Consider the following 27,091-nt stretch of genomic DNA (forward strand, 5'->3'; position numbering starts at 1 on the left):
CACTGATGACATCACAGTGGTCTGGAATGTGTGATATCATAAGGTCTTCATTTACTGTTAATTGTTTTGTAGTCAATACATTTTCACTGTAATGGAATATACACTGTACAGTATATTTTGTCCTTCAGCCTTTTCAGATCTTGAACTCTAAAAGTATTTTTCTCTATAAATTCTCTCACTATAATCCTGACTTACTGTGTGTTCGGAAGAAATCTATTTAATTTTGTTATACTAGTTGAACATAAAATAATTTCCTTATTTCTTTACACTTATAATTGGGTCTCTGTTGCACTCTTTGGGTGCTCATCATATATAAAGCCACACCCCAATAATCAATAGTCTCCAAGAAAATGCAGTGATAACTTATAAAATATATAAAAAAAAATAATAATATAAAAAAATGTATTTTGAAAAAAACAGCTGCAGTGGAATGACAAAAGTTAAATGTTGGATTTTCTTTTAACCAAACAAAGGAAAGAAAGGTGGTGGTGGTGGTGGTGATCATAAAGGGTGCATTATAGGGCCTCTATCTCATATGACCCCTTTCCTTACAATACTGTTTACTAGGGTTGGGGGTATATTATACTTTTGGGGTTGGGCTAAGGGCAAGGCGTTCAAATCATTTAAGAGGGACTAGTGGGGAGAGGCACCCTGACCCTGGAATATAAAATTGCTGTTCTGCCAGTCCCTGATCACAAGATAGTTGGGACCCACTACTGTGTATAATTGGGAGCACTGTTGTGCATATTAGACCAGTATTCCATTCACATCTGTGTCTGCTGGCATCCTTGGAACCAAATGTTGACCCTGATTGGGGCTTTTGCAACATCCATCAACCTCACCTAATGGCTTGGGGGCAGCTGTATTCCCCTAGTACCTGAGTGGCTGGCTTTAGTGCAGCCTAGCACTGACTGGGTCACGGTCGCTTGGTCCAGGTGGAACAGGCCTCATCGATATCAGGCAGGTCCAGCAGGTAGAGATCAAGTAGAGGGAGAAATATGTGAAAATAGTATGGTGGAAATAGTTATCCCTGGGGCACTACCTGTATATATGTGTGTAAATAATCCCTGGGTAGATGGGGTAGTGGAGACCCTTGATCTAAGTGGGAGCCAGTGATCACATGTAGACAAGAGATATAGAACATCAACTCACAGTTCTTTTATTCCAAAACACAAACACAGCAACAGGCAACAGGCCAATCTGTCCAGGTCCAAGCTAACTGGCTGGATAATGCCTGGCAAAGGATGCTCACAGCTCAGTTTTTCTACCTTTAGGCTAGAGGCTTTGTCAGCAATCCTAGGCAGGCTTTGTCAGATATCAGAGCTGCAAGAGGCCTGATATCTGCAAGCCCAGTGTCTGAATAGGTTCGTAAGGGATCCTTCCAGTGGGCTGTCACACTTTCACTGGTCGAACCTCCAGTAATCAGAAACCTACCCCAGCCAGGATTACATTTTCATGTGGAGACATTATATTGAGGTCAGTTGCAATTTGGTCATGGACATCCAGCTTTCACCAGACTGAATAGTGTAATATGTAATGCAATGAATGGAGACGCCGATGCAGATACGAATAAGGTCTAAACTCCATAAAAGCTAAATAAGTACACATGGTGGAATTAGAGAAATGAAACAGGAGTGAAGACTGGTGTAACACTTGTATATTCCTCTGATCTTCATACAAGTGAAAATTCTTTTATAGCCATTGCTACTTTTATGACAGACCTTTCACAGGCCCGGGGGGATATTTTAAATGCTTTTCTGGTGGATAAGGCATACATAAAGCCCCATTTCCATTAGTTTAGGTCGTTTTCCACTCCCATTACACACAAAATGGAATGGGTCATTCTGGGCCTCAAACATCTTGTCCCAAGGAATTCACTACAGTCTCCGCTGAAAAGACCCCCCTGAGCAGGGCTGGGACAAGGGGTAGGTAGAATTTTTTAAAGGCTTTTATTATTACTTTCTGCAAAGTCAATTTCATTAGTGTTTGGTATCATTGTCCTTAAACTGTATGACTTGGGTCAAACATTTTGGATCTCCTTCCACAAGGTTCCCACAATAGTTGTGAGGAATTTGGGCCCATTGCTCGTGACAGAACTGATGAAACTGAGCCATGTTTCTAACTGCCTTGCTCGCATCTGCCTTTTCAGCCTTGCCCATAAACTTTTTTCGGGACTGAGATCAGAGCTTTGTGATGAGCCATTCCAAAACATTGAGGGAAATTTTTGCAATCATACATCACCCACCCCTCCGACACAGCTGCATACATCATAAGGCTCCAGCCTCTTGATGTATTCGGTGGTTGGCTGCGCAACTTATATTTCCTTGATGTGGAGAGGGAAATAATCATATATGCGGTGTCCCAAATTGTTTAACCCCTTAATGACGCAGCCAGTTTGTACGTTAAGGCTCAGCCCATTTATATTTTAATCTGAGCATTGTCTCTACCTCTGATAATAACTTATCAGCACTTTAACTTATTCCTGTGTTTTTGAGATTGTATTCTCATGACTAATTGTAGTTTATTTTGGTAGTATAATTTTGCTGATCATTTAGATTTTTTTGAGGTAAAAATTCAATAATTTAGAAAAAAAATTGAAAAAATTTACAATTTTCAAAATGTCTAATGTTCTAGTTTTGTTCATTTTTTTTAGAAACCTTTTACTATTTGTCTTCTGTCTAGTTCCTTATTTTTTTTTTTTTACTTTCACTTATTTTTTTAAAGGTTTATAGTTTTCGTAGCAAGTTCTCAGATTTCCAAATGATTTGATAAAAACTATATTTTTGATGACCAATTAAGTTTGGAAGTACCCTATAGAGCAGTGGTTGGGAACCTATGGCACGGGTGCCAGGGGTGGCACTCAGAGCCCCCTCTATGGGCACCCTTGCCATTACCCCAGTGCAGAGTTTGCCAGAATGGACCCAAGCCCTATTTCAGTTCCAAGAGGATAGAAAGGCAAACAAGGGGAAACCGAATAGCGCTCATAGAGTAGTATTACTTATTCGAGTATGGGTGGTGGTAGCAGATAGAGAAAGAATAACAATTGGATTGAGGCTCACCAGATATGGTTGTGCTATATTAGGCACAACACTAATAAGCGTTTGGTATAGCGTTGGTGGGTAATGAGGTGCTGCCTTCAGACAATGGGTATCGGGACTCGGTTACCAAGACGGTCGCGATCGGAATGTACAGAGGTAGGTGAAGGGTTTATATACAAAAAGTCCTCCAGCTCACCTGGATCATGTGGCAACTTAGTCCGCTAGCACGGATCCACCCCGCTGCTGGGCGATGTAGTCCACAAAAAAGAAATTTCCGGATCCAGCTAGGTGCAGATAAAAATCGCCTTTATTCGATTTTCAGGGCATCCATCAGATAAAATACTGGTGGCATGGTATAATCGTCAACGCGTTTCTAGCACATACAAGTGCTCTTAATCATGACTGAGGAGTGTGGTCGACCTGTTTGTTAAATAACCCATCGGCCACTCCTCCCCCTTCAGATTCCACCAATCACATGTGATAACAATAAAACATGTCAATCTTTGCAAAACTTAGTACAAAATTCCATTGCAAGGCATTATAGGTGCAAGAATTATACATAATAATCATGTTTGTTATAAAAATTAAGCTTAAATAATACAGAGGCAATGTTTTTCTTTGTGTTCCGTGGTTCCTTTTAGCTGTTACCAAGGGAACTCCACGCTGATCTGGTATCTGCGGTCATGTGACTTGTCACCTGGTACAGCAACCGGTGAACAGCCGGAATGCATTCAATAGCAAGACATTCCGTTGCGCCTTGAATTCATAAAGGTCAGTATATATACCGGTGCATCGAGGACCAACCAGCCTGGCATATCTCACGGTCGTTGGGGAACACTTTGTGTTAATAATATTATCCACGAGGTACCATTGGTTGGTCGGTCGATCGATGGATACCGATTAGCCCAGTAACTAAATACAAAGAGTAAGACACAAATATTAAAATATTATATTTTTTTTAAAAAACAATGAGTAAATATAAAACCACATAAGTAGTGACTATAAACATGCATTAATATGTAAACATGTAAACATTAAACATGTAAACATATGTTAACATGCAAACTGTAAACTGTTGACATGTAAACTTTCTTTTTTGTACATGTCAACATATGTTAACAAGTAAACATGTAAACATTAAACATGTAAACATGCATTAAGCAAGTTGTGTGGGATATGCAATGGATTTCTTTCCATCCCTAAAAAGTGTGTACGGAAGTGTCCGGTACCCTGCTGGGCACTCGATCCGGGTAACACATCCTTGTACACACTTGTTACTACACACCTAAGAAAAGAAAACAAATTTTGGCTATTAAACACAAAGTTTTGGCTATTAAACTCATAGAAAGGCATAACACAACACTATCTAGCAGATGACACTCAGCACATTCAGTAGTGGTACATAAATTCGTTCTTATAGTTCATCCCTGATGGAAACATTGTTTTGAGCTTGAATTGCCAATAGGCTTCCCTGTTTTTTAATAAAGTGCTTATATTGCCCCCTCGTATAGGTAGCCTGATCTTCTCAAATGCATGTGCTCTCAGACTGGCAGTTTTTCCCTCATGTACCATCGCAAAGTGTTTAGATATCCCTGACAAATTTTTCCCTGCTGGGTTTTTGATATCTTTTAGATGTTCCAAGAGTCTAGTCTTGAACTTTTTGCTTGTTTGGCCTATATACTGTAAATGGCATTCATCACAATACACAGTATATATAACATTGGTACTGTTGCAATTTAGGAAACTATCTATGGTGAATTTAATGTCACCCGTATTGTTTGTGATTGTTTTTGTATTCCTTACGTAATTACATGTTTTACAAGGGAAAGTGCCACATTTAAAAAATCCAGTTGTGTTCAACCATGTTCTATTTGTATTGTTGGATGAACTTGTTATCAGGGAGGGGGATAGAGTGTTCCCTATGGTTTTATTTCTACGGGATACTATTCCACATCCCCTCTTCAGTATTTGCTCTAAAATCGGATTCTCATTGAGGAGAGGTAAATGTTTCAGAACAATATTTTTAATGGTTTGGAATTGGGGACTATAATTAACCCCTTAACGACTTGGCCTTTTTTAGTTTTTTCACTTCCATTTTTCACACCCCACCTTCAAAAATCTATAACTTTTTTATTTTTCCACATAAAGAGCTCTGTTATGGCTTATTTTTTGCGTAACAAATTGCACTTCGTAGTGACGGTATTTAATGTTCCATGGCGCGTACTGGGAAGCGGGAAAAAAATTCCAAATGCAGTGAAAATGGTGAAAAAACACATTTGCGACGTTTTCTTGTGGGCTTGGATTTTACAGCTTTCACTGTGTGCCCCAAATGACAGGTCTACTTTATTCTTTGGGTTGCTACGATCACAGGGATACCACATTTGTACAGCTTTTATAATGTTTTCATACATTTAAAAAAATTAAAACCTCCTGTACAAAAATTTTTTTTTTGATTTTGTCATCTTCTGGCGCTAATAACTTTTTCATACTTTGGTGTACGAAGCTGTGGGTGGTGTCATTTTTTGCGACTTTTGATGGCGTTTTCATTGCTATCATTGTTAGGACTGTGCTACCTTTTGATCACTTTTTATTAATTTTTTTATATTTTCCAAAATGGCAAAAAAATGTCATTTTTGACTTTGGAGGCTATTTTCCGTTACGGGGTTAAACGCAGTGAAAAACCGTTATTATATTTTGATAGATCGGACATTTTCGGACGCGGTGATACCTAATGTGTTTATGATTTTTACTGTTTATTAATATTAATATCAGTTCTAGGGAAAGGGGGGTGATTTGAATTTTTAGGTTTTTTTAATATAATTTTTTTTTTTTAAACTTTTTTTTACTTTTACTTTAACTATTTTTCAGACTCCCTAGGGTACTTTAACCCTAGGTTGTCTGATCGATCCTACCATATACTGCCATACTGCAATATGGCAGTATATGGGGATTTTACTCCTCATTCATTACAATGTGCTGATAGCACATTGTAATGAATAGGTTAAAACGAGGTGAGGCCCGATGCTGTCATGGCAACGGATCACCGCTCCCCGTGACGTCATCGGGGAGCGAAGATCCGCGCCAAGATGGCGGCGCCCATGCGGCGCCATCTTTTTGAAGCCTCCGGCAGCATTGCCGGAGGTGATCGCGGTGAAAGCACCCGCGATCGGTGCTAGCACCGATCGCGGGTGTTACCGGTAAGCCTTTGCTGCAATATGCAGCAAAGACTTACCGGCTATGGAGAGGGCTCGGCCCGCGAGCCCTCTCCATGCACCGGGACCTGGCGCGCGCCGTACTAGTACGGTGCGCGTCGGGAAGGGGTTAAGAACCAATGTTGGTTTTTTGTTACTGTCTGTTTTTGATGTTATATTCCTATTACCTGTATTCCGATTTGTGGACAGCAATGCCTCTCTCGATTTTTTGTCTGTAATACTTTTAGCTCTTTTGAGCATCCAATCTTTGTACCCTCTCTTTTTTAATCTACCCGAAATCTTCCTCACCTCATCCTCATAATCCAGATCTGTACTACAATTACGTCGGGCTCTTGTCATTTCTCCCACAGGGATTGATTTGACTGTATGTTGTGGATGTTGGCTATTGGCCAACAGAATAGTATTACCCGCCGTAGGTTTCCTGTAAGTACTTGTTTTAATGATATTCCCCGGTGTGCCTTCCAGGCTCAGATCAAGGAACACCATAGTTTTGGGATCAACACAATGGGTAAATTGTAACCCACATTCGTTGCTGTTCAAGTAATCCACGAAGAGTGGTATGGCAGACACATCGGCTCCCCATATAATGAGCAGGTCGTCGATGTATCTGCCATACCACTCCACGCAGGCAACAAATGGGTTATTAGGACCAAAAATGGCAGTTTCCTCCCACCAAGCAAGAACCAAGTTTGCCTGAAAATCGAATAAAGGCTATTTTAATCTGCACCTAGCTGGATCCGGAAATTTATTTTTTGTAGGTGAAGGGTTGTCTGTTGTGGCGCACACACAAATTCAGGTATGGTACATCATGGTACGAAAAGCATTTATTTGAAAATCTCGGATCACAACGCGTTTCGGAGTAGGAAGACTCCTTTCTCAAGTGGTATGAGACTGAAAACAAAGTACATGTACAAAACACACTAATAAAAAATAGAGCAATTCAATTTTTTTGAAGAATAGTAGAATAGAAGGAGCTGGTAAAGGTGCTTAATATCAGTAAGTATAAAATAGTAATATTAATAAAAAAATATTTAAAAAATATATCGGTTTATAGACAGATAATTGGAAAAATATTTTGGTACATACATGTATACATCTATATATATAAAAAATATAATAGGGGGTTTAGATCTCGTCCCAATCGCTTGCGGGAGGCTCGAGGGCGCCAGGGTTAAAATAGTGAACGGGAGGTGGGTATCGCGCCACAAGTGGAAGTTGGCGCATTCGTGTGGTGAAAGGATACCGAAAAGATGGCCGCTGGGTGTAGGAGCGACATAATGTGTAGGTCATGCGCAGGTGGCGAGCCGGAGCGGGCAGTGGTAATTATGAGAGGGGTATGTAGGGATTAAATTAAATAGCTCTGTGTAAGACGTATTGAATGAGGGTATCAAGTATAAATGATTCCGGTGTGTGCAGTCTGGATCTTAGTTACAATAGGAGGATTATTATATGAAACATGATAATAAATAAATAAATAAGGTCCTGGGCTGCTATTTCAGTTCCAGGCAGCCCAGGACCCTAGAAGGAAACTACATTGATAATCCTAAATTCTTCTCCTTTTTTCTACTGTATGGTGTCCACAGATGCCAATACAATTTAATCCTGTGAAAGAGCTGGGATTAATAAGTTACTGCTTAAATTGTCGCATTGGCATTGCAAAAAATATGCGGGTTTAGGTTGTAGTTTGGGCACTCAATGTCTAAAAGGTTTGCCACCGCTGCTATAGAGGCTTGTGTACTATAGACCTCCACAAGTAACACCATTTTATGAACTAAACATCTTAAACTGTCACCAGATTTTGACCACCCTGAGTAACACTGCCTAGTGATAAAGGTATATATATATATATACATATATACATACATACATACTGGTTTACACACAGTACAGGGCCCCCATTGTGGCTCCCACATTTCATAATAACCCTGACAATTACTGCCCCCAGCCACAGTGTATAGACCCACACTTTACATTACACCCCTTCATTGTGCCATTCACCTAATAATGTTCCCTAAACTTGAACTAACCAGCAAAAATACAATCTACACTTAATATATGTGCCCCCACTAATTTGCTGTCAATGCGACACTAAACTAAATCATGCCCACATAAAGGCAACCCTCATCTAATAATACCTACACTAAGTAATGTCTGCATAGTGCCCTGTAATGTCCCCCACAACCCCCTTTATTGTCCCCCACAACCCCCTGTATTGCCATCAAAGACCCTTGTATTGTCCCCCACAGCCCTCTGTCATACCCCCCACAGCCCTCTGTCATACCCCCCACAGCCCCCTGTATTGCCCTCAAAGACCCTTGTATTGTTCCCACAGCTCTCTGTCATGCCCCCCACAGCCCCCTGTAATGTCCACAGAGCACCCTGTAATGTCCCCCAGAGTTCCTGTTATGCCCCCCAGAGGCACCAGCAATGTATCCCACAGCATACTGTAATGTCCCAAGAGTCCCCAGCAATATCTCAATGTCTCCAAAATGGCCAGGTCCCTTCAATGGCTCAACCCCCCCCCCCCCCCAATCTGCATAAAGAAATTTGGGCCGCCACAGGCCAAAAAATCTGGGGCATGTGACTCCCAACTCCTGCCAGCAATAGAGAATCAGGGTAAGTACCATATGGGTGACAAGGTCTTGTACTTACTTTCCTAAAGTTTATAATTATTAGCCCCTTTAAGTCAATGTTCATATGTATTTATGTCTTCTGTATTCTAGTTTTCTGATTTTTGACTAGAATCTCCAATAGGTTTTCACACAATTAACTTTCTCAGGCGTTGTGATAATCCACCACACTGATCTCATAAGAATAACCATGAAAAACTCATTTTCACCCTTGTCATGATTATATTAGAAGTTTCCCAGTAAATTTGAAATATGTGGACATTGCCATTTGTTCAGTATTTGCTGGTTATTAAAAAAAAACGAGATTATAAGGCAAAAAAAAATCATAATTGATTTTGAAAAAATAAAGCACCAAATAAGAAGAACTAATTTTGAGTTTTAATAAAAGGAAAAATGTTAAGTTGTTGAAAGAAACCTCATCACACCTCCAAGTATAGAAGTGTTTATGGCAAGCACTAGTTCAATTTTATTAGACTGTAGCTAAGTTTTTATTGGCAGGATGTTTTATTTTTATATATAATTTTTTTTTTTCTTTTATAATTTTAGATTCACAGAAATTAAAGATTCATCTGGGAAACTTGACCTTAACCTGCTTTCCCCATCTAAGAAGGACTACTGGGCTATGTTGGCATACAACCGTTCCAAGCTCTGCAATGTTCTCTTCTCCAAGGAATTGAACCGCCGTCTCTCTCCTCATGGGGTGACGTCCAATGCGGTGCATCCAGGAAACATGATGTATTCATCCATTCATAGGCACTGGTGGGGGTACAGGTTGCTGTTTGGTTTGGTTCGACCCTTTACAAAGTCCATGGTGAGTGAAGTTCTTTACATATTGTTGGTTTTAGCTGTTGGCATAGGATGAAAGTGAATTGAAAATCCAGATGTACTTATTTTCTCAACCTCTCTGCCTTTGATACCTGCAAGCTTTATTTGAGTTTGGTGCTCTGACACCATAATAATCTCAAAACAATCCCTTCTGTAGCTTCCAGAATTGAGTCCTTTGTAGAAGAGATCTTGCTCTTTCTGATAATTACACAGCGATGTATGTCTGAGGAGTGGAGACAAGAGAAATGCGATACGATAAAATCATGGGAATTGGCTTTTTACAAATTGTTAGAAAAGAAATGAGCTGAAAAACATTGCAGACATTTGGCTTGAGATCTTTTTGGAATAACTACCCTAGTAAAGTTTGAATAGGTGTGGTAAAGCTTCATTGTGACATCTTGGTAATTGTCAGCCTCTAATGACAAAATATTCTTCTGTTTGTTTAGTATTACATTTATGTTTTATTGCATTCTATAGATGACCTAACTTAAAGAGATCTATTTCTTCAGCTGCCCTTCTAATGTGGGAGTTTGTATGAAGTTGCTCATGTGCTTGAATCCAGTATGTACAGTATTCAGTAGTGCCTCCAAAAAAAATTGATGAGTTCAAATGTTTTTTCAGGTCTATAGATTACTATTTATTGTTGTTTTTTTTTTTTTTTCAAATTAGAAAAAAATTTATGCCAATATTGTGAGAACAACTTGTGCCTTTGGGTTAAGCTTTAACTTAGCTTTAATTTAGATGATGATGAACGAATAAGAAAGTTAATGAAAATCATTATTTGCAACTATTTTTAAATATCAATGTCTGAATTCCAAAGATAAATCAGCCGCAAAATTTACAAATGTGCCAATAAAAGTTGCAAACAGAAGTGCAATAAAGGGAGAAAGTAATGTGATGTACTCCCCTCACCCAAATTCCCTTGGGATGATGAAAGATTATTAATGTATCCAGTTATTGGTACATAAGAATACAATTTATTTGAGAAAAATTTATATCCTGGTGCAAGTTGACCTCTGCCTTTCTTTGCTTTATTTCTATGTCATCTATTGTGTAAAAAATTGAGTTGTGTAGCACTGGACAAAATGGAAAGTAGACAGTGGGTGCTCAGCCACAGTCCCACCTCCAGTGCAGCAGGGAGCTTGGTTACACAAAAATACAGTGCCTTATGCTATGCTGTGTTTTCTTGTAAGGTAAAGAGATGGTAGACTTGTGACTAGAAAAGCTCCTATAGGAAATCTACCATCAAAATCATTCATGATACACGAGGGACACTTACTCATATATCCAGGCACTGTGACTGTGGTAATCATCTTATATTCTTTATCTATGGCCCCCTTTTTTCTAAAATCAACTCTAAAATCCTTCACAGTGTAACAGCATGTGAAGCCAGTGCACGGAAGGGCTATGGTAACGCCCCCAGGAACTCTTCAGGCTCATGAGCATAATTGATTTTAGAAGTTGATTTTAGAGGGACGGAGGCCATGGGTAACACATCTAAGAAGATCACTACAGTCATATATGTGTAAGTGTCCCTGGTTTATCATGCTTGTAGATTTCCAGGACTTTTCTTTCTTTCTGCAGTTTCAGTTTATATCCATGGCTGTATGTATAAACAGAATGGCAGTTTAAAGCATAAACCAGATATATATCTGATATACCTTATATACTCGAGTATAAGCCTAGTTTTTCAGCACAAAAAATGTGCTGAAAACCCAAACTCGGCTTATACTCGAGTAAAAAATATATAGGTTTTACCGGGTTTTTGTGGTAAAATTAGGGGCCTCGGCTTATACTTGGGTCGGCTTATACTCGAGTATATACGGTATATATATTGCACATGTTGTTCATGCCCCACAATTGTGTCTCAGTTGCATTTTGTCTGACACTTTTTAATACTGTGTACTTAGAGGGGTGTGATAGTATGTGTTCCTAGTTTGCGACACATTTATAACTGATATGCGACACAATTCTGTCGCAACATCATGAAGCAAAGTGCACCAAGTAAATATAGCTGCTGCTGTTTCACATCTGTCAGGATCAGTGGTAGTGGATCCTCTGTACCACCGCAGACGATGACATAAGCCAACATCTGGGACCAGAATCTAAGTGGTACCCGGTTTTCACCAGAGCCCACCGCAAAGCAGGTTGGACTTGCTGCGGCCTGGTATCACCAGGTCGTTCCACAGGCGCGAATTTGTCCGCAGTGGCTGCCAAGGCAAAGTACAGAATCGTAAGGCAAACTCGTGGTGGGGGACAGGCAGAAGGTCGAGACGTAGCGGTAGTTCAGGACAGATAGCACGGGATCAGAGTCAGTAACGGAACCAGGGTCACAACAGGAATTCGTAAACACTGCAAATCGCATAAAATAGCTTTCTCAGAGGCACTAGGCACAAAGATCCGTCAAGGTGTGCAGGGAGAGGCAGGAAAATGGCCAGCACCAATTAGCAGTGCACTGGCCCTTTAAATTCTCTGAAGCCGGACAGGGGACCGGGACAGGGACATGCGCACCTCCGGAGGACTGGGATCAGGAGTGGGGACAGGTAAGAAGCACAGGCCCTGTGCCAGTGCACACGGAGGGGCACGGGTGAGGTATGGATCGCAGGAGCACCCATGACAATATCATATACAGAACCCACTTAAAAATTGTGTTTCTGATATATTATTTAATTGTCATGTGAACTTTTGTTTTTTACTATATGGAAATAATTTTTTTTTTAAGCTGCTACACTATAAAATGTGACTCAGCAGTTGTTTTGGACACAACTGATGCATTTCCCCTACATTTTTCTTAGTTCTCCTCTGAAGAACATTGTTGACAGAAAATGTACTGGTATTGGTTTTGACCATGTGCTCTCATTTGGACTTTGATAAGGATTGTAGGGGGGGGGGGGTCGATAAGTGCAAAACCTTTCTTCAGATCCTCCTGCTGCTCGAGATATATGATAAGCTTTGTGCCATCTAGAATATTGTTTGATATATAGCTTTCTTTGAAGTGTATGAAGCAAGTATCCCAAATAAAGCAAAGCTGAGCGCCCAAGTGCTATTATCACACACTTGGAGCAGTCTTTAATAGAAAGAAATATTTTTTTTGGCAGCGGTGGGAGTTGAAAGAATATCAAGTGTTAGGGGGCGGCAAGCGCTTAGCAGATGTTACATCGAACTAAAATTAATAATAAAAAAAAATTTGAAAAGTGGGTCAGGTTTGTTGAAGTTCTGAGACTATTGGGTTACGTTTCCTGTTTCGGTGCACAGCCAGCCATTGTGCAAGAACTTTAACAGATGTGCTGTTCCCCTTTTTAATAGATGGGAATAAAAACTCTGGTTCTGTTGCAGAGTTATAAATTACAGTGAGAAAGCTCAAGCTGTCACTGCGTTAACCTTAACTCGCCGGAGCAGCGGGATTCTGCCCTGGAATAACCTGATGCCGAAAGATTTATAACTTGAAAAATGTAACAGATTCCAGAAAGGATGGAGATGTGTTGACTGCTCTGTCAGACAAAGATGAACATTTAGGATTCTGTGCAGAGAAAACATTTTTCTTACCTACAGTCCAATTCTAATGGGATGGATCCTGCAAAGTGGCATGGTGTCTGCATTACATAGGCCTGATCCCGCAAAGAAGATGACAGGACTGTAAATTTAAGGGGATCAGAGTATCTTTGTTGAGAGCGTCTTAGCAAATGAGACCACATATGTCTATATGCTACCAGGTCCATAAAGTCAAATGACATATATACACAGATCATGTGTTTTACTTAAATGTAATGTATAGGTGTAACTATGTGAAATATTATATAATATCTTAGTTTACAGTGTTTTACTATGTCAGATGTACATGTATTGGCAAAGTAATATATTATCATACTAAAGAGATAAATGTTTATTTATACATATAGCTAGATAGATAACAAGAGATAAAGATATAAGATGTTCATATGAGAGAGATTCAAAGAATATGTCTTGAATGACCATAGCCTTCCCTCTATACCCAACTGGTTCTCCTTCCCTCTATATCCAACTGTGGCTGCATCAAGGTGGAATGGGTTGGGTTGTTATAGGCACTTGTTATCGTTTCTTTATTATTTTGCTATCAGCATGGATATTGGTGCTATTAAAGGGGGATACATAACTTATTCATTTATGTGTGTTGACAGATATGGTCCATAAAAAGTGTTGTTTTGGTATTGTTTGTATTTTTTGTGATCACTATAAGGGATCTGTAGGAGAAGGAGGAGTTATATTCCGGTGACATCTCACATTCCCCAGACCAAGACTATCTGCATTCGAAATTCGTCAGTCTAAGTTTACCATAAATGTGAACACTGTATATTTATACTATTATGAAATTTATTATGAATTTTATAGTCCATCTGTGTGCTAGGAAAAAAAATATATATTTTCTATACGTTGTTGTAGTTTTGCATTATTTCCTCTGAACATACTGGGGAGATTTATTAATGTGTCAATCATTAAACCAGTGCAGAGTAGGACTAGATCAGTCTTCTTCTGCTCCTGATTTATCACTGATACTGGATGATAAGTCTGGTGCAGTACAAGACGGTAAAGTCATATGTTGCCCCTTGTACTAGATGTTCTAGTAAAACATTTTTGTGTGTGAAACCACGCCCCTTTGACAAGACCACACCCTTTTTGTACAAATGAGAAAAGTGCCTAAAGATAGTCTAAATCCTTAATAAATAGGGTGCAAAACATTTCCAAATGTTTGTACTCCAGAATTTTAGATCAGGCAGCTTGATAAATCTCCATTTTTTTGTATATTGAATTTTATCATAGTTACTAATTTTTAATATTACTCAGAGTTTTTAACATTCCAGTCATCCCTAGTTCTGAACTGGATTACAGTAATATTGAAGAGATTGATTTTGTACTTTGAAAAGCAATATATTTTATATTGATGCAGAAGTATGGGTACCACCATTACCTTAGATGGGAACACACCTTTAATTGTCATATTATTATTTCTTTTAGCAGGTTTTTTTTGACCACCTCTTTTGGTTTACAAAGATCTACAGTAAAATATGTGATCCCGGTCACTGAGTTAGTTCTGTACTATTAGTACATTTTTGTAGGAGAATTCTTAGAAGAATCTTTTTATTTTCCTGAGAAAGCTTTTCTGTCCTCTTGGAAAGATTACACAGGCATGATGAAAAGGAAGCATTATATCTTCCAAAGCTTTACTACTATAATAGATTATTCCAATAATAAGTTTGACTATTTATTGTAATTCTTATTCATTTTATTCTTAATGTTACATAAAACAGATAGGACCTGCCATAAGGCTATCTCTAGATTTTCCATAGAAGTTATTGTGTATAATATGTCATCAGGGTTCACTGTTCACAGTTACTGGGGTAGAAGTGCCCAGTGATTTTTAAGCATCAGTCTTCTGGAACTTTAGCAGTATAGAATTTCTACCCGATCATTTACAATGTCTGTGTGAGATGGGAGACAACCCCTTTAAGGCAAATGTTATACCACCGCTAGTGGGTCCCGGTTTTTAAAATATTTTTCTGTTTACAGAGCTATGTGATCACTTGTTTTCTGCCTTACAAATTGTTCTTCCTAGTGAGAGCATTTCATATTCCTTGCCGGTTACAGGGAACCCCCGGAAATAAATTCCATATGTGATAGAATTGTAGAATAAATGCATTTGCGCCATTTTTCATGGCCGCAGTTTTCATGGTTTTCACTGTATGCTGCAAATGACACCTCTACTTTATTTTTTGTGGGTTAGTGCGATCACAGGAATACAAATTTATATAATTTTTATGGGTTTTTTTACAGAGTTTAAAAATTTTTAATCGTTTGTACTAAAAGAAAATTGATATATGATATAGCCGTCTATATATGCATAGTCACATCACTGGGGCACATCAAAAGCATACACAAACAAACACATATATAATACATATAAGATATAGACGCTTTAAACACAGTCTATTAGAATTTTATGATGTCATTATTTTGGGTATGACTGTACTTGAGGTGCTGGCTTACAGTACCAGTACATGAGAGCAGTTGGCAATGAGTGATTTAGAGAAAATAAAATCATACAGTACATACTTATTTTTGGTGCCAAAGGTTGAAACGGACAGAAAACTCAAAGTGCATCAGGAATTTTTTTCTCTGGCAATGTGCACACATTCTATGAATGTGCACACGTTCTGGATTCATTTCTTAGTAGACCCAGCTTATTATGTAACACAGGCACAATGAAGCCATTTTCTACTAGAAATAAACAAGCATGATAATTTTACCACAAGATCAACACGGTCTGAAGAAAAGTGTAAACAGTCGTAACAAGAGATCCACATCTATGTGCATGACCTCAGTTCTTAGAAACTGTTGGACTATTCCACTGGAACCAAATATTTAAAGGGTACATGATGCGTACACTGAGGGCAAATGCTATTTAGACTTAGGGAAATTGAAAGGTTGAAGAGAAGGAGTTAGTATATACTGTGCATACAAAATCTTGTGACTTAATTTTAAAATGACATTTTTCCAGCTAGATAACAGCTCAGACTCGCCAGTTCCATACACAAGTGGACCCTGGGCTGGTTTTGAATGGAAAGTTGCTTACACATGTTTCCTTTACACACTACCAGAGTTGAGCTTTGTAAGAAGACATAACATTAAAACCATAGATGTCTCTGAAGCCCTACTTTATCAGGAAATAGAACTTCTGAACTAGGATTTCATGAAAATGGTCAGATTTTTAAGTGCATATACACTCACCGCCACTTTATTAGGTACACCTGTCCAACTGCTCGTTAACGCTTAATTTCTAATCAGCCAATCACATTTAGGCATGTAGACATGGTCAAGACAATCTCCTGCAGTTCAAACCGAGCATTAGTATGGGGAAGAAAGGTGATTTGAGTGCCTTTGAACGTGGTATGGTTGTTGGTGCCAGAAGGGCTGGACTGAGTATTTCAGAAACTGCTGATCTACTGGGATTTTCACGCACAACCATCTCTAGGGTTTACAGAGAATGGTCCGAAAAAGAAAAAACATCCAGTGAGCGGCAGTTCTGTGGGCGGAAATGCCTTGTTGATGCCAGAGGTCAGAGGAGAATGGGCAGACTGGTTCGAGCTGATAGAAAGGCAACAGTGACTCAAATCGCCACCCGTTACAACCAAGGTAGGCAGAAGAGCATCTCTGAACGCACAGTACGTTGAACTTTGAGGCAGATGGGCTACAGCAGCAGAAGACCACACCTTTCAGCTAAGAACAGGGAACTGAGGCTACAATTTGCACAATCTCATCGAAATTGGACAGTAGAAGATTGGAAAAACGTTGCCTGGTCTGATGAGTCTCGATTTCTGCTGCGACATTCGGATGGTAGGGTCAGAATTTGGCGTCAACAACATGAATATATAATTAAAAAATAACATAAAGTGGCCAACCCCATTGCATTTTCTGATGTGAATCTCGATAACACAGGCTACATTCACACGATGTATGCCGTCGGTACCATAGTACGACAGGCATACATTGGCACCGGGGAGAGGAGGAGGGGTTCAGCGCAGCTCACCCCCGCCCCTCTTCATAGTGATATATGGCTGCGGTGCCGTACTACGTGGAAAGATAAGGACACCATACTGCTCCCGTAGGGCACCTTGAGCCCATTGCCGTGTATGGGGATGTGTATATACGCCATATATAGGTCTGCCATATATACACCCCCCAAACGTTCGTGTAAATATAGCCTAATAGAAAGAATCAAGACAAGTCTTGATCGCATGTAAATCCCCCCCCCCCCCATAAAATTAAAATGCTGTTCAGAAATGGTAAAGCTTTTCCTCTTTTATTTGCTTGTATGGTTTTGTCCATATGTAGAGATGTATGAACTGTTCTTTCTACATTCCTCACCAAACAGATTAAAGGGGTATTCCGGGAGTATGAACGTCTGACACAAAAACCCATGATGATATAACTAAATGAATATAACAATACTCAATGTCATTAGTCACAAAACAGAGCTTAAATAGTTTGATTTTATGATTTACAAAGTTTATGGCCTCTTTAAAGTAGGAGGAGTTATCACTAAGATGGCCGCCACAGGAAACTACAAGTTCCATGATTCTTTAGTTCTTAGTAACTCCTCCTACCACTTATGCTCTGCTAACAGTAATGATATAACAGACTTTCTTGCTCTGTCACCATAGTAATGATGTGTAACTGCCATCACCAAAACACTGGCAATACTGGATGCACTGCAACCAACCGACTACAGCCAAACATAGTGGTGATCACATGACCCTGCCCAGGCTGCTACAGGACATGTGATGTGGACATGTGACCAGCAGCCATCTTCTGTCCGGCAAAGGACCGTGCGGAGGAAATTAACGGACTGATTAAAGGGCCAGTAGCATTTTAATTCTTCATTACAGTCTATGTCAGCAGCATTTTCTGCTAAGGGGAGCAATATTTTAAATAACAACTAATTACATATTAGCTTATATTTTGAGTGCCCATTTGTATATGAATTATGCTGATTCCTGGAATACCCCTTTAAGTCAATGCATTTCTATGCTCATATGACCAAATACGGGGACTTGGTTTTCCTATAGCATTTTAGCCACATAACCGGAATATTTGCTTCCCAGAAACCTTTTTGGCTGTAGCAGGTAATTATAAAGCCACTCTCAATGTTGCACGATGGTTAAGCATCAAAATAATTTGCTGAGTATTCCCATCCAAGCACCTCATTTAACAGCTGATGGTGTGTATCGAAAATGTTGACAGGAGCCGGTCATGCCTTAATGCATATTGGATCAGTAGGAATGAATAAGGGGTCCAGGAGGAATGTCCTTTGGTTTATGATATGAAGACTGGTTTTGGCATTTTTATAGCTTTCTATTTTGCTCACAATATTGTCAGTATTTCATTTAAGACTCAATTAAACCTGCCTAAGCCATATAGTTCCACTGGAAAACAATGAAGAGACAGCTTAATTACAAGGCTCAGCAGAACTGTACAGTAATATTACATATAGACCTTGAAGACCCTGAATCTCATACTTTCTGTTCAGGCTTATGCACTGTATTTAGAAACACTTTTATAAAACATTTTTTTTTATTGCTACTAAGCTGCGAGTTTCATACTGAATCTCTATAAACAAACGTTTTTTATGGATTATGGATGACCTTTCATATGTCTTATACTTTTTCATAAATGCATGCTCTCATCATATTTTTTAAACCGAAACAATACCTAGCTTATAACATGTAACAGACTCTTGATTGGGCAGGATAATGAGACATGTTGCTAAAAGGTGTTCCCTATGGGCTATGAGCAGTTTTAAATACTGACATAGTTGTCGGAGGGTTAAAGAACATGGGTGCTTTTTTTCCCGATAACAACTCTACATCTAACCATGGGTAGTATTTGGTATTGTAACTAGGCTCCATTTCTATACAGCTGAATTGCAATACTGGCTGTAAAGGATGCTCCCATTAGCAGGATCTTTTACAGGAACAGTGATTTTTCAATATACTGCAATACATCCGTATCACAGTAAATAGTAAAACTGATCAGAATACCTATGGTTTAAGTACCCGGAGGCTTAAAAATCTAGAAAAAAAACAAAAAAAATTAAGTTTTAAAAATAAGAAAATCTAAAAGTTCAATTCACCCGCGTTCACAAGAGGAAACTAAATAAAAAATAAACATTAAATAAACAAACATAAGCATATTAGGTATCACCACAATCCCAAAATGCCCACTCATCATAAATATAAAAATGGTTGGTGAACTCCATTACAGAAAATAGTCACCAAATGGCCGAATCATCATAACATAAAAGTTTGAATAAAAAGTGGTGTACATCCCAAAAAATGTTAGTAGTATGGAAAAGTTTTTGGTGTTGGAATATGGTGAAAAAAAGAAAAAAGTTTCATGCAAAAAATCAATTAAAACTTTTGAGCTGGGCAATATACCTTAAAGGGGTATTCCCACAAAGACAAGTTTTTTAAATGTACTCAGGACTACAAAATAACACATTCTCTAATTCACTGTTATTACCAAAAATACAGCTTTTCACAGATATAATTCCAACCTGTCTCTATCAGTCCTGCTGTACACAATTTCAGTTGCCCCTTGTTTACAACACTGAATTTTCTGACTTTAGGGTCGGAGCTGAGATATTCTCTGCTCTCTGCCTCTAGCCCCCTCCCTTTGCTTTCCAGGAAAAATAGGTAGAAGTTGATTTCCTGGGTATTTCATGGTGCCAATCCTTTTGGTAGTTAGGTTTCTTTATTAAATAGCTTTGTAATATGCACTTCGAGCCGGGACTGGGCTCTTCCTCAGTTACATTAAGTTACCTGCTTTATGTAACTGAGGAAGAGCCCAGGCCGGGCTCAAAACACGTGTTACAAAGCTATTTAATAAAGAAACCTAACTACCAAAAGGATTTAGTCTGAGTGATTGTCGCAGTGAAATACCCTGGAAATCACCTACCCATTTTATCTTCTTTCTTGGCGAAGCTGTTGCCATGAAGTCCTGGAGGGCTGCCTAAACCACTCGAAAACCAAAGTCAAAGCTATTTCACGCATTGTACCGACTGTACACCCGAGAAAAGTGAGCACATTTCCAGTAAAATATAAGCATCTTGAGAATAATTAGGGTTTACGCATGTGGCGCCCGTATCGTCTTTCTTTTTTCCTTTGAGTCTACTTGCATTCCTGGAGGGAGCTCACACTGATACACACACACTGACTTGATCATAATGCCAATGCTTAGAGAGTCCCCGCCCACACCCTGGAAATTTTAGTAAAATTGTAAAGTAAAGGGTTAAAAATGTTCTTTATTGTGTTAATATCACAAGGGGATTGGAATTTTAGAATTTTCTTTTACGGGCAAACCCCTTTAAGCGATTTTATGGCCAACAAGAAATATATATTTTGCTTAGTGGATTTCAAGGGGTCTATATATTTTCTGTTAAAATCATGACCATCAGCAGCCCCTCAACTGATCATTTACTACCTGCATAGGAGGACCTCAGTATTTCTAGCTCTAATATTTCACTGTACTAATGCAAAGACAGATTGAAATGCTTTTAAATTTAGCCTTGTGTATTGCATGCTGTATAAACCATCCCATAGATATCATTAATGAAATTTCCTCAAATGCCTCTCTTGATTGATAGGCAGCCTGATTCCTCATTGACCCCAAATGTTAAATTTTCACTGAAGGCGATGTATCACAATGACTACAGTAATACCACATGGTGTGCAAGTGATTTATGATGCTGTGGCTTTAGCGTCTGCATCAAGTATGCGCTAAGGCTGTGTGGGTGGATGCCAACTTAGATCTTATGACTTATTTGAGACTGTAAAAAATAGAATTTGTAAGAGTAGCTAAAAAAGGTGCTTTTTTGCATCCTAGTCATTAATGGTATTTGACTAAAATATTTGTATGTGCTTATTTTTCATTATAGACGTGTTTTACATATAACCTTTTTTTAAGAAACAAATTTAAAGCAACAATACTAAGGTATTGTTTTATGTATGGGGATATTTATCTCAAATTTTCTAGTAATACTTTCTTTAATTGTTTAACCCCATACCACATTTGGACGTTCCTGAAAATCCTGATGCAGTAGGGGGAGTATGAAGTAGGGCTCACAGGCTGAGCCCTCTTTATACTAACCGGCTGTTTACTGCACTATGCAGTAAACACCCGTCGCTAACACCCCCAATCAGTGCTGGCACCACTCTCAGGTTTTAACCTTTTAATTGCGCTGCATGGGCGCTTCCATCTTGGATTCGGTCTGCGTTCCCCATGATGTCATCAGGGTGCGACGATCAGTTACCAAGACAGCTGGGGGTTAAAGTCAACCTTCCAGGGCTGTCTTTAGGAAGCATTTGTAATGGTCTGTGAGTAACAGATCGATACAGATGCAGTGCAAAATCCCTATATACTGCAATACAGTAGTATTACAGTATATGGTGGAAGTGTTCAGATACCCTAGGGTTCAAGTACTCTAGGTGGTCTAAAAATACAGTAAAAAAAATTAAACAAAAGTTTAAAGAAATAAAAAAAGAAAAATGTTCTATTCAACCCCTCTTTCCCTAGAGCTGATTAAACTAAATAAAAAAGTAAAATCATAAACATGTTTGGTATCATCACTTCCCAAAATAATCGTTCTATAAACATATAAAAACGGTGATTAGCGGTGATGAACCCCGCAAGAGAAAATAGCGCCCAAATGTCAGAATCACTACTTTTTTGCATCATATACAATTTTGAATAAAAAGTGATCAAAAGGTCATAGAGTCCCCAAAATGGTAGCAATGAAAACGTCCTCTCCTTTACACAGCTCCGTACACCGAAGTATAAAAAAAGTTATTAGCGTCAGAGTTGGGCATAATCAATTTTTTTATATAAAGGTTTTAATTTTTTTTCAATATATTAAACCATAATAAAACCTATATAAATTTAGTATTAAGGATGGGGAGGAAAAAAATGGAAACTGAATAACGAAAAAGGCCAGTAGCGTTAAGAGATTAATTCAATCAATGCTGCAAAGGCAGTGCTAAAATTTACCTTATAATAGGCTCCTAGATAACCATTTCTGAAAACATCCTATTGCTTTCTGTGGAAGAGTTTTGTAGGCACAGCATGTGCCATGTGGAGATGTTACTGTGCATGGAGAAAGTGCTATCCTGTCCCTATTAACCATTGTCTTCTAGTAACTGTCCCTGCACTATAGTTGAGGGTATTTTTCACAGATTTTTTTTTTTTTGCCCTAGCAGAACTCTTTCTCTGTAGAAGGCTCATCTTTAACTTCCTATAATTGGAAACTGTCTCACTCTTCTGGCTTGGGAGGACACTGACAAATGTCTGTTTCACAACTGTAGCAGCTCCTCCAAGGTTATTCAGCTGAGATGCCTTGGGCCCACCAGTAAAATTTTGGGGCCTACCACTGTAGAGCAGCATGAAAATATTTCCTCTACAAATTCCCAAAACATTATGAGCACAGTGTTTGTCTTCTAGGCCTTGCCTTGGGCTGTTATGGTCCTGGAAGCCATTTCAGTAAACTTTGGCCCTAATCATGATGCGAGTCAGGAAATACATTTTATTTTTAATGTAGTGATAGTACAAATATAGTAAATGGAAAGCTAATTAAGATATTTTAAGTGTTCTAGGACTATAACCACATATAGACATTATAGAGGTGGTTCCAAAAAGAAGACTTCTCTGTAGGCCAAGATACAGCGTATGGACAAATCTGGTGCTGGTTCTGTTAAAATAAATAAACTAAAATAACAAAAATACCTATTCTGCATAGTTGAACACATTTCAGTAGTATGGTATTCCCCTATGGCTAAACGGAGAAGGGACAAAATTAGCATCTTATATAATATTAAGTTCATTCATCAATCTTGCTGCCTCTTAGTACAGTTTGAATCAATCAATCCCCCGTTCATTTCATTTCTTAATCATTCATAGTAGAAAAAGAAGACAACTTTAAATAATAAAAAAAAAGGCCAAAGTAACCTTACAGAATAAATCATGTTTGTTCAGCTGGATATCTTATTTATTTGAATTACTGGGAGAAATCTCTTCTGACTTTACAAAAAAGGAAAGGGTAAATAGAAAGATTGTCCAAGAAACCTGAGCTGAAGAGTTCTGTCTTTTCAGAGAGCCGTTGCGAAAACCTATTTGTTCAATCCAAGGAAAATATAGTATATCAAATGTTGAAGACTGTATGGTGGTGTCCTAGAATTCTCACTTCGAAAAAAAAGAAACCGACTCTTTTAGTAAATAAAGGTTCATATTTTAGTTAGATTGTTATAACAGGAGCTAAACTAAACCAATAAACCAGAGAAGAACTTTATGGGATGGTTTGGAGAGCGATAAAGAATATTATCCAAGAAGCAATCAGTGGATGGAGTATAGAATAAATAATGACTTCCCAGTGTTCTCTGATATCCCAGAATACTTTAGTATATTACTTTGATTGGTAATCCTAAAAACAACCATCCCCCATGTAAACGGATCCCACTGATACCTGGCGGGCTGAAAGGCTGCCTTCCCGTCCATAGAGAATCTTGGCCACTTATCATTAGGGCACATTGTACGTTTACTATTCTGGAGACAAATGGAGAATTTTCCAACCTCTGATCCACATCCAATCCAAAATGTGAACCGTATGTTACATAGTTTTGTGCCTCTGGAAATGACAGGTCTGCTGCCGAGGGCTTCCTACCCTCCTCCTACGCTGCATGGAAATGAACAGGTTGCTTGCCAGTTTTGTGTTGGTTCTGGATAAACCTAACACATTGTGCAGTGTGCAAAAAAACACAGTCTTTGCGACTTGAAGCAAGCTTTTACAGGGAGGCGGATTGTATGGTAGAAGTTGGAAAAATATACTTCTGACTATTACACACCTTCTTAAGTGGCGGGGAAATGTGATCTGTTGCTTGCATTTTTTTTTTTTTGCGGATTCTTACGTAGCTTGTGTTTAAACTTGAAGGTTTAATCTGAAATTAGAGGTATACTGAGCTTTTTCACAAAGGAAAGTTCAAAAATCTAGCTATAGGGCTTTAAGGGGTGTGTAGGTGATATACTCATAGGTTACTAGTTGGGCCAAAGTACCAATAAATGGTTCATATGTAGGGCCAAATGAAATATCAAGTTGTTTTAAACTGTAACTATACTTTGTACAAAACTGTATAAATTAATAGTGCAGATCATAATAGACTTTGTAATATGCTTTCTTTTCTACCCCTTTTTCGTTTTTGTGTTTTCACTCCCCACCTTCAAAAACCTTATATTTTTTTATTTTTCCATGTATAAAGCATTGTGAGGGCTTGTTTTCTGCATAACAAATTGCACTTCATAGTGACTATAGTGACTATTCTTTTCCATGCCATGTACTGGGAAGCAGGAAAGAAATTCCAAATGCAGTGAAATTGGTGAGCTTGTATTTTACGGCTTTCACTGTGCGCCATAAATTACTTTGTTCCTTGGGTCCGTGCGATCACAGGGATACCAAATTTGTATAGGTTTTATAGTGTTTTCATACATTACAAAAATTAAAACCACCTGCTCAAAAAAATATATATTTTGGCATCAAACTTTTTCATTATTGGTGTACGGAGCTGTGGGTGCTGTTATTTTTTGTGACTTTTTATGACGTTTTCAATGCTTCTATTTTTAGGACAGTGTTTTTGATCACTTTTTATTTAATTTTTTATATTTTTCAAAATGTCAAAAAAGTGCCATTTCCGACGTTTGGCACTATTTACGTCACAGATAAGGTCACAAGGACCAACAATCTTAACCAAGATGGGTGTCGCCATATTTTTTAAGCCGCTGGCTAGCACTGATCGTGGGTATTACTGGTAACTGTTTGCTGCGATATGCAGCAAAGACTTACCAGCTATGGAGAGGGCTCAGCCCATGAGCCCTCTCCGTCACACGTCGTAAAGGGGTTAAAAAAATATGTTCATGTGTCTTACTTCCTTACTTAAGCAGTTTGGAGAAACAAGTAACAGAACACAGGCACAACATAGGTGCTTTACTTAATGCATTATACACTCACCGGCCACTTTATTAGGTACACCATGCTAGTAACGGGTTGGACCCCCTTTTGCCTTCAGAACTGCCTCAATTCTTCATGGCATAGATTCAACAAGGTGCTGGAAGCATTCCTCAGAGATTTTGGTCCATATTGACATGATGGCATCACACCGCAGATTTGTCGGCTGCACATCCATGATGCGAATCTCCCGTTCCACCACATCCCGAAGATGCTCTATTGGATTGAGATCTGGTGACTGTGGAGGCCATTTGAGTACAGTGAACTCATTGTCATGTTCAAGAAACCAGTCTGAGATGATTCCAGCTTTATGACATGGCGCATTATCCTGCTGAAAGTAGCCATCAGATGTTGGGTACATTGTGGTCATAAAGGGATGGACATGGTCAGCAACAATACTCAGGTAGGCTGTGGCGTTGCAACGATGCTCAATTGGTACCAAGGGGCCCAAAGAGTGCCAAGAAAATATTCCCCACACCATGACACCGCCACCACCAGCCTGAACCGTTGATACAAGGCAGGATGGATCCATGCTTTCATGTTGTTGACGCCAAATTCTGACCCTACCATCCGAATGTCGCAGCAGAAATCGAGACTCATCAGACCAGGCAACGTTTTTCCAATCTTCTACTGTCCAATTTCGATGAGCTTGTGCAAATTGTAGCCTCAGTTTCCTGTTCTTAGCTGAAAGGAGTGGCACCTGGTGTGGTCTTCTGCTGCTGTAGCCCATCTGCCTCAAAGTTCGACGTACTGTGCGTTCAGAGATGCTCTTCTGCCTACCTTGGTTGTAACGGGTGGCGATTTGAGTCACTGTTGCCTTTCTAACCAGTCTGCCCATTCTCCTCTGACCTCTGGCATCAACAAGGCATTTCCGCCCACAGAACTGCCACTCACTGGATGTTTTTTCTTTTTCGGACCATTCTCTGTAAACCCTACAGATAGTTGTGTGTGAAAATCCCAGTAGATCAGCAGTTTCTGAAATACTCAGACCAGCCCTTCTGGCACCAACAACCATGCCACGTTCAAAGGCACTCAAATCACCTTTCTTCCCCATACTGTTGCCGCCATGTGATTGGCTGATTAGAAATTAAGTGTTAACAAGCAGTTGGACAGGTGTAACTAATAAAGTGGCCGGTGAGTGTATTACTGAGTTAATGGTTCTCTCTTCCACTATCCATTTTTGGAATAAAACAAATGCTTTAATGATTTAGTTTTGCTTTAGTTACCACGGTTAAGATGGAGTCCCTGGAACAGCTCTTATATCCTTGTCCAACAACTTCAAGCAAAGTTACTACCTCGAAGGTTTATGGCAGTGTCCATTAGCTACCTTCAATGACTCCAGAGGATGTACAAGGGGAGGTGCCCTTGTTTCTATGTAATGTTTTTACTTCTACTGGAGTTCTGTTTGGTTATCTCCCTTATATACATAGATCAACACATGCAGGTCAACTTCTCTACTTTCTTTCTGAACCCCTTTTCTCCATAGCTGTGATTTCCAAAGATGAGACCTGAATCTTTCAGACCTATAGGTTGGTAAACATTAGTGGTTTATCCCTAGGAGTAACAAAGCAGTTTCCCACCGGCCAGCAGAAAGTCTTGGCATTTTGCTTTGATTTAAAAAATAATAATAATAAACCATCAGTTTAACATCCCTTCAAAGAAGACTTGTCATAAAGTACAAGATACAGAGTGACAAACCTCATTTGTTGCTGCTTTGCCCTAACCATATAATTTTTTGGATTTTTTCTTAAATCCATCCAGTCATTCTAAAGAAATGTCACCCAAAAGATTATATGTGAACTAATTAAA

General features: G+C 39.0%; 1 protein-coding gene across 13 annotated transcripts in view; it reads left to right on the top strand.

The window, feature by feature from the left end:
- Positions 1 to 27,091, top strand: part of WWOX (WW domain containing oxidoreductase) — a 799,245-nt gene that overhangs the window by 288,190 nt on the left and 483,964 nt on the right. For 11 of the 13 annotated variants that reach the window (XM_072117500.1, XM_072117505.1, XM_072117499.1 and 8 more), the window contains one exon: positions 9,427 to 9,691. In XM_072117500.1, the coding sequence (XP_071973601.1) occupies positions 9,427 to 9,691 (265 nt within the window). Of the gene's footprint in view, positions 1 to 9,426; positions 9,692 to 13,011; positions 14,064 to 27,091 lie in introns of those variants that run through there. The other 2 variants (XM_072117509.1, XM_072117511.1) reach the window with 2 other exon arrangements.

The sequence above is a fragment of the Engystomops pustulosus genome, chromosome 7, assembly GCF_040894005.1.
Source record: "Engystomops pustulosus chromosome 7, aEngPut4.maternal, whole genome shotgun sequence".
NCBI lineage: Eukaryota > Metazoa > Chordata > Amphibia > Anura > Leptodactylidae > Engystomops > Engystomops pustulosus.